Here is a 14,593-nt window from a genome sequence, read left to right as displayed (position 1 = left end):
ACCAGCGCCAAAAGAGAGGCGTGAAATTCTTGTTTAAAAGACTCAAACAATACTGCAAATACTTTCTGGAAGTCATTACCTCCCCGCAAAGTCCATGATAACTTCCCATCCATAAAGAAAAAAACAATGGGGCTACCATCATGAAAACCAGCAAACAACAGCAGATGTTCAAGCCTTACTGCAAAACCATAGTTAACCCAGTTGGCCCCTTGACACTAGTTTCTGGGTCATTTCAAATCCCTCTAGATTAGCCTACACCAAGAATCATTCAGAAAATCATGCCAACTTCAGACACAAATATGCCACTAGCTAAAACACCACTTAAAGCAATAACACTTGGAAGTTAACAGCCCAATAAACCAAGTAAATATAAGCATAGCACAAATAGGATTTAAACAAATCTTCTCATTGAACAACCCACCACTTAAAAGTTGTGACGCAAAAGTTTAAGAACAACGAAATCTAAAGGTTCCAAAAGCAAACATCCATTAGAAACATATTTACTACTAATAGAAAGTGTTTATAGCATCAAAATATGGGCACTTCTTCACTCAAAGGCCCAAGCATTCTCCCTCCTGACCTCCTCCTCCTCCTCAGGTGTGAAGTCATTCTTGATGTTGAAGGTCTTGCGGATCTCCTCTGGAGTCTTTCCTTTGATCATGTCGGCCACAGTCTGACAGGTGAGATCTAGCAGGCTCTTGATGTTCAAATAGTTAGCAGCCTGAAAAGTTGTAAGAACAGCATTCATTAGAAATCTAAAACAAGTTACTAAAAGAATACAAACAAACTCCTTATTTTAGAGGTTAACTTTACCAGCATGTCATATTAGCATCAGTGATACAGGAACCATATACTACTAAACTACTTGTTGAAAGATCTAGCCTAGCAGCAAAAACATCACAAAAAGAATTTTTAAAGTTAAGCCTTCCTATAAAAATTGAATGTCACAAACATTTTGGGACGCTACAAAATAGAAGTATGCCAGATCAAAAGTACAAAACATATTATATACAATGATAAGCCACCAAAAGATGATTCGAAATTCACAAAACAACCGAATCAACACTAAGAACAAAATCTACATCACAGGAAATTATAAGCATGCCATCACCCCACACTTACTAAGTTCCTCTACAGCTACTTTACAATTAGCCCAGCTGATAACATCAATCACCCAAGATGCAACAGATGCAAATATTGGATGCAACAGAGGCAACAGATGTAAATGCAATGCATAAAACCTGCAACAGTAGATGGAACCTAAACAGTACACAAAAGCATTGGCAAATCAGGCACACACACTATATACACGAACAATACGAGCAAAACAGGGGCAGAAGTTAAAAAACTTTCCAATGAGCACTGAACAGAAAATCAGGCAAAATAAACTACCTATCAACCGAATCAGTACCAATTAAAGCTAGAAAATAAAAAATACACAAACAATTAAAGCAAGAGAAACATAAACCATAACCAGAACATAAGGGTATAACAGCCCGTGCACAATAAACAGAATTGTAATCAAACAAGTACAACAAAAGCATAAAAATCAACATAATTTAGACAAAAAGGGTAAAATCAAACCACAGAGCAACGGGTTAACCTCAACCATAAAATCAGGCAGATAAACTAGCTTATCAGTCAAATCGGCATAATAATAGCATGAAAAATCAGCCTAACCAAGACAATTTACACAAAAAGCGGCAACACTAAGCACACAACCACGGATTAACCCTAAACAAAACAGTCAAATCAGTTCAGCAAAAACATGAAGAATCATTTAAATCTAGACGGTTTATATGAAGATAGGTGAAATTAAACCATACAAAACTGATCAACCCTAAAGGAAGGAAAATAAACTACCTATTAGTCAAATCAGTACAACAAAAGCATGTAGCAACAGAGGCAGAAATAACAAAACAATCGCATAAAGGTACAACATCGGAAAACCCTAAAACAAAAATCAGGCAAATAAACAACCAATCAGTCAAATCAGATAAACAAAACCCGAAAAAAATACCATAACCTACACAATTTTAACCAAAAAAGTATCTCAAAACCATACCAGAATGAGATCGAAGAGAGTTCCCTGATCAACTTTGACAAACTCACTATCAAAGCTCTTCAAATCATCCTCAGACGCCTTATCCTCAGTCTTAGCACCCGCATCAACATGCTTCTTACAGTATTCAACGACCTTGGACAGGATCTTGCTGGTAACATTAGGGAGAGGGATGCTCGTGTTAGCGCAATCATCCTCGATCATGTGCTTGATAGTCTGAGATTCCAAAGCAACAGCCTCATCAACCTCGAAAGTCTCGCCATCGGAACTCTTCAACAAGATTTTCTTTGGGGCAGACATCGTCGATCTGTAGAGAGAGAAAAATAGCAAACCCTAGAAATTGATAAGCAAGAGAGAGAAACAGAGATTGCAAAAGAGTAAACGGTGAGAATTCTGAGGGAAGGGGCCTCTATTTATATAGGCGTTTTATTGAAAAAGCGTGGCGTTTCGGTAAAATATTTTTACCCGATTCCTATTAGGTTAGCAATTATGGCCTTTTCGGATTCACCGACTCAAGTTTTTTTAATTTTGGTTTATATTACGACAAGAAGAGAATTATTTTTTGTTTTTTTAAATAAAGCAGAATTTTGAAAGAAAGTTTTAAACTAATTCTTTTCTCAAAAGTTACAATAGTCCTTTTTTTAGGTAAACATCTCGTATAAATAAGAGAATTCCTTGTTCTAGTAAAATTTATTTGGCTAAAATTGTTCGAGTTTAACAAATTTAGCATGGGAAGAAGTACAAAATTAAAGCAATGTTTTAATTAAAAAAAAAATTATTAGTATATCATATCAAATTAATGAAAGAGTGAAATAGTTCAATTAGAAAACTAAAATTATCATCCATCTCTCATAGTAGAACTATGCTTCGTATCACATAAAAAATATAATTTTGTGTGACACACAATTTTTCATTTTTTGGATCCACAAATTTTGGATTCAATTTTTCCCTGATAGAAAAAGAAGCTTACACAATGAAAGGATCCATTAATTGTTTGAGGCACATAACAAAACAATTGGTTCAAAAATCATATATGGTGTAGTTCACCATAAATGATTGAGAGGGTTATCTTTTGAGTCCGGACACAAAAAGGTAAGTCTTTTTAATCAAAATTTCAAAAAGACATATTAAAATTGAAAAAAGTGTAAAGTAAAATAGTGAGTTTATCTTATAGGGTAAAATTTTGAGTTTATCTTATATCTTTATTTATCCACTTTTTTACTGGGGAATGTCCCATATACTTGTTCAATTTATAAAATCAGTGAATAATTTATTTATTTTTACCTATTTACCCTTGATAATAAATACAATACACCACTCATTATATTTTTCAAAGTAAAAATTTATTATATTCAAAAGGTGATATAATAAAATCAATTACCTATTTATTGTTTCTTAGGACATATGTCAAGTCAAAAGTGAACAAGTATTTATGAACGAAGGAATTATTTAGTGACGAATTTATTTTAAATGCACTGCATTACAAGGTAACATGTGTCCCTTACCTTACAAGTTAAAATGTGTTCCTTACCTTACTAATTTTCTTTATATACCGCCCATTCATTTCATTCATTTATTCATATTACACTTTTCACTCTATTCATCTATATTATTTGGATGTTTGTTTTTGCTCAAAGTTTACTTTATAAAAAAAAAATTCACTTTAAGGTATACTTTAATTACTTTTTTATATAATTTTTTTCAATATCTAACAAACAAGTATGTAATATAATATTATTAATCATTTTTGTAGCTTACTAATTTATCAAATGTTGTTATTAGCATATCAACTTGTTAAGCCTAAACCTACGTTAAGTTAGTATTGTCATGCATGTGTAAAAAGTTTGCCCTTTAGTTGCATGCATATGTAAATTAACACTTTGTATGAAATCCATATCAAAATTAATTTTAATTTTCTTTCTGTATAGATATGAAATATCAACACTTTGTGCATCCAGAACCATCACAGTTTGACGTATATGTCACGTAAAATAAGCATCGGTCTGAGGCTATTTGAAAAGGCACATTGGTTGTCCGTTGGACGTAAAATAATTCGGATATTGTCCAGAAATAACCATATCATCTTCCGAATTAGTAATACTCATTTTACTCCTAAATAACCTTTTTAAACGATCATATTTGAGAGATAAAGAAAATGACTGAACCTCTATAGGACGCTGACTATATCGCACCGAATCCCCATCATGAAAAACTTCACCACCCCAATGTAAATTTACTTTTACCTTATTCATTTTAAAGTAAAAAATGAATAAAGTTCAACAACTTTTTGAATCGTGAAGTTTAACAATTTTTTTTGAGTTGATGCAAGAAATAAACCCCTACTACACTCTTTATATAGAAGCGAGTATTTTGAAGTTGTTACAAAGTAAACATAGGATCCTACCTTATAAGGTGAACATGAGATCCTACGTTACAAGGTTAACAACTCAATTTATCTTGTAATATCTTACACTTTGCCAACCCTTACAAATAGTAAATAATAAGGTAAATTCATCATTTTATCTTATACTTTAACATTTGGACTAACTTTTTAATGAACAGGGTAAACACAAGTGTTTACCTTGTTTATTTTAGAATTTTTCAATTTTGGTGAGCCCTTTTAAAATTTTGACTAAAAAAACTTGTCCTTTAGACTTCGAACTCGTCATCTTCTTTTATATAATGTGAATTTAAATTAATCGGGAAGTAAGTATTCAATATGAAATAAAAAATTCTATTATTAAATAATAATGTAATTGATTAATCCAACTATTGCTTATCCTCGCCAATTTAACTTGAGTTATTATTCTTTTTGACATATTTATCATGTGAGTAGTTGTTCTTAACCTCGAGGGAAAGTTATGAAATATATGTATCTATCTATCTCTATATATATAGATACGTTAGCGCAGTGGCTCTCTTTTTGCTATTTTTTCTTTCTTTGATAATGCCAACTTCCTCTGAAGCTAAATAGCATGTTGATGCAAGTTTATTACTTTGTCCATATTGGTCATATATTTGAAAAGTCGATTTTTTTATTCTATAAGTTCAACCCAAAAGGAAAAAACTAATGCCATGAACGATTGGTAGGAGAATAACTTGTAAACAAGTCAAAAATGGCTGGCAATTAAGCACATTCTTGTTGAAACCATGTAAGTTCTCCTTTCTTCCAAGACTAAAGTATGCTTATTTTTTCATTTACTTAATGGTTACGTGGCGGAAAATACGGAATTTTTTCTTGAATGACAGTAATTGTTGAAAAAATCCTAGTGTATTATGTTCTTGAATATTTGCTAACGATTGGCATTCCATCCTTGGATGGATAACGTAGAAGCTATCAAATTCTAGAAATTGGTCTCGAGCTTAACTGTCGATTACTACAAACATTGCATCAATGGAGTTTAATGGTAAGCTTCCTTAAACGATATAGACAAATGAGTGATACATGATACATCAAATTTTCCAAGCATTATCAGATCCTTTTCAAGCTTGAAATAGACATCTTCAATTCTTACATTTCCAACAATCTGGCATATAAACGTTCCAAGTTCACAGCTTTGACACAGGTAAGCCTGCAATAGTAAAGCAATTTGTACTTAGCAAATAGCCCTCAAGCGAATAGGCACAAGTTTGAATCTCTCACATATTGCACACATGAGTTAGTTACCTAAAGCTTTTGAATTCACAATGCTCGGGCATGCAGCAGGGGCCGGTGAATTCTCATCTAAGAATGCCTCCACGCTGTTTGGATTACTCCAAATTGGGTAGCCTTTAATTTTTCCCTGTAACATCATCAACGAACATATGCAACATTCAGAATCCAAAGCACAACAGTGTCGTTATGTTCACTGTGATTTTTAGCACAAGTGTGTCCATAATTTCGATTCAAAATTGTGTACCAGGACATTCAGAGCAGCCAGTGTAGCCATTCCCTCACGAGTCCACTGCATTACAAATCAGGAGATTTAGTTTTTTCTTACTAAGTGGCAACACTATCAAAAATCATGAGAATTGTCAGAATTAGATGGAAGTAGCTGTCATAGCAGAAAGTTGCTTATGTTACACAGCTAAGCACAGATGAATACATTAGAATACCTTAGAAGCAGAAGCTATGTGGGGTACCACAACAGCGTTCTTCATGTCAGCAAGACCAGGTTTCATGTAGGGCTCATCCTAAGACAACACAATTATCAAAGAAGAGCATTACTTGAATGTATAAGACAATGGAAAGCATCCTGCACTCTACACGAGTAAGTTATTTTCTGCGAGCTTTATTGCTTGGTAGAAATGGAGCGTGACTTTAACAATTTCTCATTGACCTTGCATTTTCCTTTAACGTGTTCATAACAAGAGAATGGGATCACCAAAAAGGAACAGATCACTATAGTTATTACCTCAAAGACATCAAGGCCAACACGGAACATGGGATTTTCCCTCAGATGCTCAACAAGAGCTACTTCATCAATCACAGGCCCCCTACTACAGTTCACAAGTATTGCTTCCTACAAGTTTGAGTTGAGTAATATCAAGATATTATATTTTGTGTAAATCAGCAAGCAAAATAGATAGTCTTGCAAATGTTATTACCTTCTTCATCATTGCTAGCCGTTCTTTGTTCACAAGGTGGTAAGTTGTTTTATCAAGGACTGGATGTAGACTTATCTAGAGAAGCGTTTTGATCAGAGATAAGAACATGAATGAGAAATGTATACAGATACATGAATAAGAAATCCAGTAGTGCACTCTTGATGTAGATAATTACCACATCAGCCTCTTGGAGGACCTCTTCCATGGATGAAGCTCTTTTCCATGTCACAGGTTGTTCACCATTGGCTTTCAGAAACTGGCCATAAGCTGCAAAAGTGAGAAAACATAAGTAAATGCAATGACCTTGAGAAGTTTATTGATGTAGCAGACTGATCAAAACATGCCTGTCACAAATTTTTCTAGACGGGTAGATTGATACAGATCATAGTATATCAAATTCATTTTGAAGCCTTCAACCTGTTGCAATAAAACACCAAAGTTTTTCCAGTTAACATAGCAAATTTACAATCAACTAATCCTTTCCGGTGAAGACGAATTTTTGCAAGTGAAGAAGGTCATACTAAAAGAAAACATGAGAATAACCACGTAGAGGGTAAAATATCAGCTGATTACCATCATTCTGGCATAAGCCGATCCAATACGGCCAGCCCCGATTACACCAACAGTTTGTCCTTTAAGCAAGTTCCCCACAAACCTGGAAGAGAATTCCAAGGAAATCAGAGAAGTATAAGACCAAAAGAATTTAATTATGGACCTGAGAAGACACAATAAATAGAATTAAACATTTTCATACAAATGTGGAAGCCATCCTTCATATTTGCCAGCTCTCATGAACTCATCTGCCTCCACAATTCTTCTCGCTGCTGCTAAAGAAAGTGAAGCCGCTAACTCTGCTGTAGTCTCTGTCAGTACTCCCTGACCATAAGAACATTATGTGAGAAAAGGAAATGGACAACTCTATGAATATGCACATATCCAGTTAACAAGCAAGTTTTCTTGATAATTTACGCCTATCAATTGCCATTCAGATACCGGTGGAGTTTTGGAAGTTCGTTGGAGAGGCTGGTGTAAGGTGGTTGACTGGATTGTTTAATGAAATCTTCAGGACGGCAAAGATGCCCGAGGCTTGGAGGTGGAGTACCATGATCCCTCTCTATAAGAATAAGGGGGACATTCAGAGTTGCAATAACTATAGAGGGATTAAGTTATTGAGTCACTCTATGAAGATCTGGGAGAGAGTGGTTGAGGTGAGGCTGAGACGGATAGTGTCTATTTCGGAAAACCAGTTCGGATTTATGCCCGGCCGCTCAACGACGGAGGCAATCCACCTGGTACGGAGGTTGGTGGAACAGTATAGGGAAAGGAAGAAGGATCTGCACATGGTGTTTATCGACTTGGAGAAGGCTTACGACAAAGTCCCCAGGGAGGTGCTTTGGAGATGCTTGGAGGTGAGTGGAGTACCGCTGGCATATATCAGAGCAATTAAGGATATGTATGATGGAGCGAAAACCCAGGTGAGGACGGCGGGAGAAGACTCAGAGCATTTCACTGTCCTGACAGGATTGCATCAGGGATCTACTCTTAGTCCCTTTTTGTTTGCGTTGGTGATGGATGTGTTGACGCGGCGTATTCAAGGGGAGGTGCCATGGTGTATGCTTTTTGCAGACGATGTAGTTCTGATAGATGAGACTCGAGGGGGTGTGAATGACAAATTAGAGGTGTGGAGGAAAACTTTTGAGTCTAAAGGGTTCGGGGTGAGCAGAAGCAAGACAGAGTATGTGGAATGCAAGTTTAATGACGTGAGGCGGGAGAATGAGGGAGTAGTGAAGCTGGAAGCACAGGAGGTATGTAAGAGGGATAATTTCAAGTATCTTGGGTCCGTGATCCAGAGTAACGGTGAGATTGACGAGGATGTCTCGCACCGTATTGGGGCGGGATGGATGAAGTGGAAGCTCGCGTCGGGGGTGCTGTGTGATAAGAAGGTGCCGCCCAAGCTTAAAGGCAAATTCTACATGGTGGTAGTCCGTCCGGTCTTATTGTATGGAGCGGAGTGTTGGCCAGTTAAGAACTCCCACATCCAAAAAATAAAGGTGGCAGAAATGCGGATGTTGCGCTGGATGTGTGGGCTGACTAGATGGGATAGAGTTCGGAATGAGACTATCCGGGAGAAGGTTGGTGTGACTTCAGTGGAGTGCAAGATGCGGGAAGCACGATTGAGATGGTTCGGACACGTGAAGAGGAGGGGCACGGATGCCCCGGTCCGTAGATGTGAGAGGCTAGCGTTGGATGGTTTTAGGCGGGGTAGGGGTAGGCCGAAGAAGTACTGGGGTGAGGTGATTAGGCGGGACATGGAACAATTACAGCTCACCGAGGACATGACCCTGGATAGGAAGGTCTGGAGGACGCGAATTACGGCAGAGGACTAGGGCCAGTTTGGGTCGCTAGTGTAGGGAATTACGTGGTGGGGGTTTTATTCCTGTTCTGATTCCGTGTTCCGTGTTCCAAGTTTCATTACGAATCTGTGTGCTTTCCTCTGCTCTCCTCTGTTTTATATTACTTATGGGTGCCGTATTTATGTTATGTAATCTGCTTCTGTGCTTTACTATGTGTTTGTGTGGTATCTCGTGCCTTGAGCCGAGGGTCTATCGGAAATAGCCTTTCTACTTCTTCAGAGGTAGAGGTATGGACTGCATACATTTTACCCCCCCAGACCCCACTAGGTGGGAATACACTGGGTTTGTTGTTGTTGTTGTTGTTGTATTTAACTTAATGATCAAGTCGATTTGGTCCTACAAAATTACTCCTGTGGCATCTAGAACGAACAGATCCTTTGGACACACGTATAGCAAGCTCAGAATAACACTTCTGCTTGTGTGTAATTTCATTTAAAGGTATGTTCTGCTAGCTTCAATTCAAAGTGAATTGGAGCATTCCCTCATAACAGAAATTCCAAATAAAAGACCTTGTATATGAAAAATGAAAACTTGCTGTTATTAAAAGGAAACAATTCCCACTGTAACTTCCATATTGTACTACGGATTCATTGTTGTGTGTTGGGTAAAACAAGAGTTGAATAAGTATCGGCAAAGATTCAATGGTTTTGATAAGTTTAAACATTTTCATGACCTTCTAGTCATCCTCCCTTCTTCCAGAAGGGTCCTAGGATGAGTTAGTTGGGCTCAACTGAACGCATTGCTTTTGGCTCTAACTATGTATATACATATGCAAATATATAGATATGATACGATCGCCTTATTTTGAAATGACTAACTCTAAAAGATACGAGGTAGATTATTACAAACCGAAAAAAGAACAAGTGTAACTTACAGGTGTGTTTCCAACAGCAACACCATACTTGTTAGCAGCTTCGACATCAACGTTGTTGTATCCTACAGCCATGTTACTAAAGGCTTTCCCTCCAGCCCTGCTTAATGCAGAGAACAGCGTCTCTCCCCAGTCCTCTGTCAACTAAACAAAACAAAACCCAAATAACAGATTATTTGAATTTAACTTCCATTCAATACACAAATCAGATCACATACTAAAATAACTACAATGAACTGTCCATCAATATAGAATTAGTAACATGAAAAATGATGAGACAGGTTACTTGTTACACTAGTTTAAGTAGCTCCCTTTTGGCCTTAGATTTTGAAGTTGAAACTTGAAAATCTGAGTTTTTCAAGTTATGATTTTTGGAACTTGTAGTTGTGTTTGGACATGCATTTTAGTTGGAAAATATTGAAGTTTTGTGGGTGGAAGTGAAATTTCTCCCAAAAACTTATCATCAAAATCTGATCAAATTTCATGATCAAACAAATATTCGAAGATAAAGTTTCAAAAGCTGACTCAAATCTATCGCCAAAAGCTAGCTAAAATAGGGAGAAGTTCCAAATTTGTCTCTCGACTAAGCAAGAAAATTTACCCTCCATTTATAAAGTGTCCCATTTCTACCCCTCGCGCTCAATTTTGCCCTTCTGAGCTAACGGAAGCAGCATAACGGGGTAAATTTAAACCATCTATGTGTTTTAAGGGCAAATATGAATCATTCGCAAAGTTCGTTCCAAATTTACATCATTTGCAAAGCTCTAAATCGTACAGTTCCGGGGCAAATTTGTATTGTCAGCGGATATAACTTAAATCCGATTAAATTAATAAGCAATTAGCAAGTCATAACATAACACATGTATGATTGATCACCTGGCCAATGACTCCATCACACCTATCTCCAATAAGAGCAAGAATGTCATCAACTGATAAAATGGTTTTCTTCTCAGTGCATATCTACAAAATGCATTAAACAAAGTTAATCAAACCCAAAAACATATGCTATAAAAAAAAAAGAAAAAGAAATAGTAATATGATGGAACAGTAATTGAATATGTTGTTTGTTACTTCAAGACGACAATCTTGTTGAATGAGAAGATTAATCCATCTAGTCCCAGGCATAGATTTTGTGCTAACAACTCTATATTTTCCATTTGGATTCCACACTTCAATTTGCACTGGCTTTGCCATCTCCAACAATTCTAACGTCAATATATTTACTCACTCACTTAAAATCTTATGGTTTCTATTGTTCCTAAATACATAAATAATATTGCTGGAAATGATCAGGTGTTTTGCAGAACATCATACAACTTTGGATTCCAGCGATTATGTCTACGTGTCGGGTTATGATTTGTTGGTTATTAGAAGAATGATACATTGGAGTAGCAGGGGAAGTGATTGGAATTTGGGCTGAGGACCTCTCGTTTTGGTAGAGGATAACGAGACTCCAATTTTATGCCACGTAAGTGGGCTGCTATCTTTATTGAACCACGACAAAATTTAGCCCCAAAACAAATGTGAACCACCAAGTTTTGATGCAGATGAGATTCTTCACTGTTGTGTTTTACCAGTATCCCTCTTTTTATAGCATAAAATAAAATTTGTATCAACAAAAACTCGAAAATCTAAAGGACCTGATCACTAACACGTGAGTATTATAAGTATCTTTGTGTTACATATTGATTGAGCCAAGACGAGTACTGGATGGATTCATATGGGAACATTTCGAACGTTCGATAGGGAAAATAGTCTTATGGTGAATCCCCTTGGAGAAGCCTAATGAACATTAAGATTGAAGTAGAGAAAATCATAATTTTCCTCAAGTATCTAAGGTTGCGGAATTGATAAAATGGCTTCACAACCATAAAGTAGTGGTACCTCAAACATTCAGATTTTCTTCAAACTCACTCGACGGAAGCTAATCACACGAAGTATTTTAAAAGCAAAGAAATGTTTTTCAAGTGCAGTAAAATTCGTTAGTAAACCTGTGGAAAAAATGCAGGTTTATATAGCCATAAAGTGCTTCTTCCAAAAGGTGGCAATGGTTCATCAGAAGGTGTATCCTAGTCATGTCTGTCTATTTGAAATATTGTGTCTTTTTTCGAACAGTCACAACCCTCTGAATAATCACCCCTTTTCCAAAATAGTGTGTCATTTTCTCGAAGGGTTGCGTCCCTTCCGAGGCATCATTTTGCATTTCAGCAGTGATTTCTGCCCTGCATGCATGCACGTTCATGGAGAAAAATAATTTGCATTTTTATTTTGGTTTTTGGACTGGGTTTTTCCTAAGTTTCAAATAAATTTTGTCGAAAAAATATATTAATCTCATTTGACAAATCCAAAGCCGATGACAAATTCGAAGTCGAGCAAGCAGCGACAACGGCGCGAGGCATGCACATCTCGATCCTTACCTCACTATCTATGTAGAATTTGTGTTTTTTAATAAGAACACATGAAAGTTCCTTTCTCCCATAAATGTGGGAGAATTAGTAAACTTTCCTTACTGTGAGTACACTTTCCATTTAGGTGTGTTTTCACTTTCCCTCCACTACTTTCCTCCATTTTCTATTCACCCTTTTAACTTGAACCCAACAATCTCATATATGATCATGCACACCAACAACTGCAACAACAATAACATACCCAGTATATTCTCATAAATTAGAGTCTACCAGTATATTCCCACAAAATGGATCTGGGGAGAATAGAGTGTACGTAGTCCATGTCACTACCTCAGATGAAATAGAGAGATTGTTTCTCGATATACCCCTAACTCAGGACAGATAACAAATATAACAAAGAACATAAAAGCACACAACTAACAAAGAGTGACACACTGCTAAATAATTAAAAAAAAAAAAAAAAAGATACTCACAAAGTAATATTATAAGCTTGCTATACGAAATCATAGACATAATCACAACACCATGACCAAGAGGCTACAAGACCCTAAGGAATTAACCAATACAAACAACGCACTCTTTCCTACTATTACGAACATACTCCTACCTACTAGCCCTCTATCCTAATCTGCATCCTCCAACATTTCTTCAGTCTACCTCTACCACGCCTAAAACTATTCATAGTGATCCTCTCACACCTCCGAACTGGAGCATCCGCGTCCCTTCTCATCATGCACACCTAAAATATGCCAAATAAACTCATAATTGACACCTTCATTCAGCAACATTATTGTTAGAAAGATTCTGGATATATGAAATGATTGACCTATTTGGACAATTAATGCTACTGGAGTTCTTACTTACAAATCAACCTAGCTAAACCTCAGAAAGCATAAAACACCATGTTCTTTCGCAGCAGCATGACATTACATATATAGAAATATATATCCCTTTCAAAATTTCTATTTTTATGCGCAGATTACTCTATAACAGACTCTCAACTGATGAAACTTTGACCAAGTTTAATTTACAATTCCCTCAAGATGCATATATATGTTGCTAGCTCCCATATTATGCATTTATGTCGTAGCAATGTCAAAGCAAGTGTAGTCTTCTTAATATGATTAAATCGATGGCATTGACAGTAGATTTGGTAACATTAGGCAATTTCTCTCGTCTTGGTGGATGTCTAAGATCAACATTCAACAATAGTTTACATTCTTCTCTTATTCAATGTCTTTCAAGCATTATGTGTTGGGAAATTTTGGAAAGTAGATATATGCAGTACTATCTTTTAGAATATTTGTATAGCAGATCAATTATTCACAAGGTGACAGTACATGTTTATCATTCTTAATACTCTTGATCCTTTTATTAAATGTGAACTTACTTTTCAATTGGATTGACATATGCAGATTTATTTAGTGGTAAACATGCCCTGTAGCATACAAACTATAAAATGGGTGAGACCTAATGATACGAGTACGATCGTGATTGTGGATCAATACGTAAAGAACTCGTGCTCGGGTGACTGGCCAACTAATGGAACAAGTTTTGGAGTGTTGACTCATTAAGGACATTTTAGTCATTTTGTAATAAGTTGTAACCTAGGCTATAAATAGAACATATTAGGTCATTTTCTCATAACTTAGATGATATTTAGAGAGCTTTTTGAGAGTGTTCATACAAGTGTGGAATCACTTGTGTTGGGTGCTTGTTTCGAAACGTTGGTTGCTTGGGGATTTCGTTCCCTTGAGGTCACCGTAAGAACTTGATGTTATTTGTATGAATTCTTGGGTCTTAGTGTTCAATATACACTTGGGTTCATAGTGTTTGTGCATTGCGTGTCAAGTTATCTATCATTCTGTCTTATTATTGTTGTTGTGTTCATTCTCGATTTTGGGTGTCCAAACCCGAGACCTTATTGTGTCATTTTTGTTCTTGTTATTGTGTTGTAATCTTAATTTGTGGCTCGCTGATTATAGGTGTAAAACACCTTAGAATCTTGTTGTTATCGTGCTTGTATTGTTATTGTGTAGTGAATCCGAGAGGGGTCACCAAAAGGGGTCCTCGATTCTTCAAATCATGGACTGTTTTGGTGTGTGTTAGTGTCTTCCTTGTAGATCTTGTATCATTTGGTATCAAAGCATGGCTTGATTTTGTTTTCATAAGATTAATCTTGGGCTAGTTAGCTTAAAAATACGAAAAAAAAAGTGTAGAAGTTGTTCTTGTTCTTGGCCGAGACATGTTT

The 14,593-nt window shown here is 36.3% G+C and overlaps 2 protein-coding genes across 2 annotated transcripts; both read right to left on the bottom strand.

Moving 5' to 3' along the window:
* Window positions 1–385: 385 nt before the first annotated feature.
* LOC107840580 (SKP1-like protein 1B) lies at window positions 386–2,602 on the bottom strand. The gene is made up of 2 exons (XM_016684483.2): window positions 2,066–2,602; window positions 386–721 (listed from the first exon to the last, which is right to left on the bottom strand). The coding sequence occupies exons 1-2, from the start codon at window positions 2,360–2,362 to the stop codon at window positions 548–550; spliced, it is 471 nt and encodes a 156-aa protein (XP_016539969.1). The 5' UTR covers window positions 2,363–2,602; the 3' UTR covers window positions 386–547.
* A 2,855-nt stretch (window positions 2,603–5,457) lies between these two features.
* On the bottom strand, window positions 5,458–11,779 carry LOC107840578 (glycerate dehydrogenase). Its single transcript, XM_016684482.2, has 13 exons — window positions 11,006–11,779; window positions 10,811–10,894; window positions 9,938–10,078; window positions 7,404–7,525; window positions 7,223–7,304; window positions 6,994–7,066; window positions 6,825–6,916; window positions 6,650–6,724; window positions 6,457–6,564; window positions 6,158–6,235; window positions 5,962–6,006; window positions 5,730–5,844; window positions 5,458–5,634 (listed from the first exon to the last, which is right to left on the bottom strand). Exons 1-13 carry the CDS (start codon window positions 11,126–11,128, stop codon window positions 5,612–5,614), a joined length of 1,161 nt encoding a protein of 386 aa, XP_016539968.1. The 5' UTR covers window positions 11,129–11,779; the 3' UTR covers window positions 5,458–5,611.
* Window positions 11,780–14,593: the final 2,814 nt, after the last annotated feature.

The sequence above is a fragment of the Capsicum annuum genome, chromosome 8, assembly GCF_002878395.1.
Source record: "Capsicum annuum cultivar UCD-10X-F1 chromosome 8, UCD10Xv1.1, whole genome shotgun sequence".
In the NCBI taxonomy this organism is placed as follows: domain Eukaryota; kingdom Viridiplantae; phylum Streptophyta; class Magnoliopsida; order Solanales; family Solanaceae; genus Capsicum; species Capsicum annuum.
Note: the sequence above shows the minus strand (reverse complement) of the source record. Positions and strands in the feature narration are given on the sequence as shown.

Coding starts and splice junctions, on each gene's coding strand:
- LOC107840580 (XM_016684483.2), bottom strand. CDS start 2,362: ATGTCTGCCCCAAAGAAAATCTTGTTGAAGAGTTCCGATGGCGAGACT. Junction 722..2,065: donor CTCTCTTCGATCTCATTCTG/GTATGGTTTTGA, acceptor ACAACTTTTCAG/GCTGCTAACTATTTGAACAT.
- LOC107840578 (XM_016684482.2), bottom strand. CDS start 11,128: ATGGCAAAGCCAGTGCAAATTGAAGTGTGGAATCCAAATGGAAAATAT. Junction 6,917..6,993: donor TCTAGAAAAATTTGTGACAG/GCATGTTTTGAT, acceptor TCACTTTTGCAG/CTTATGGCCAGTTTCTGAAA. Junction 6,236..6,456: donor TTGGCCTTGATGTCTTTGAG/GTAATAACTATA, acceptor GTGTTGTCTTAG/GATGAGCCCTACATGAAACC.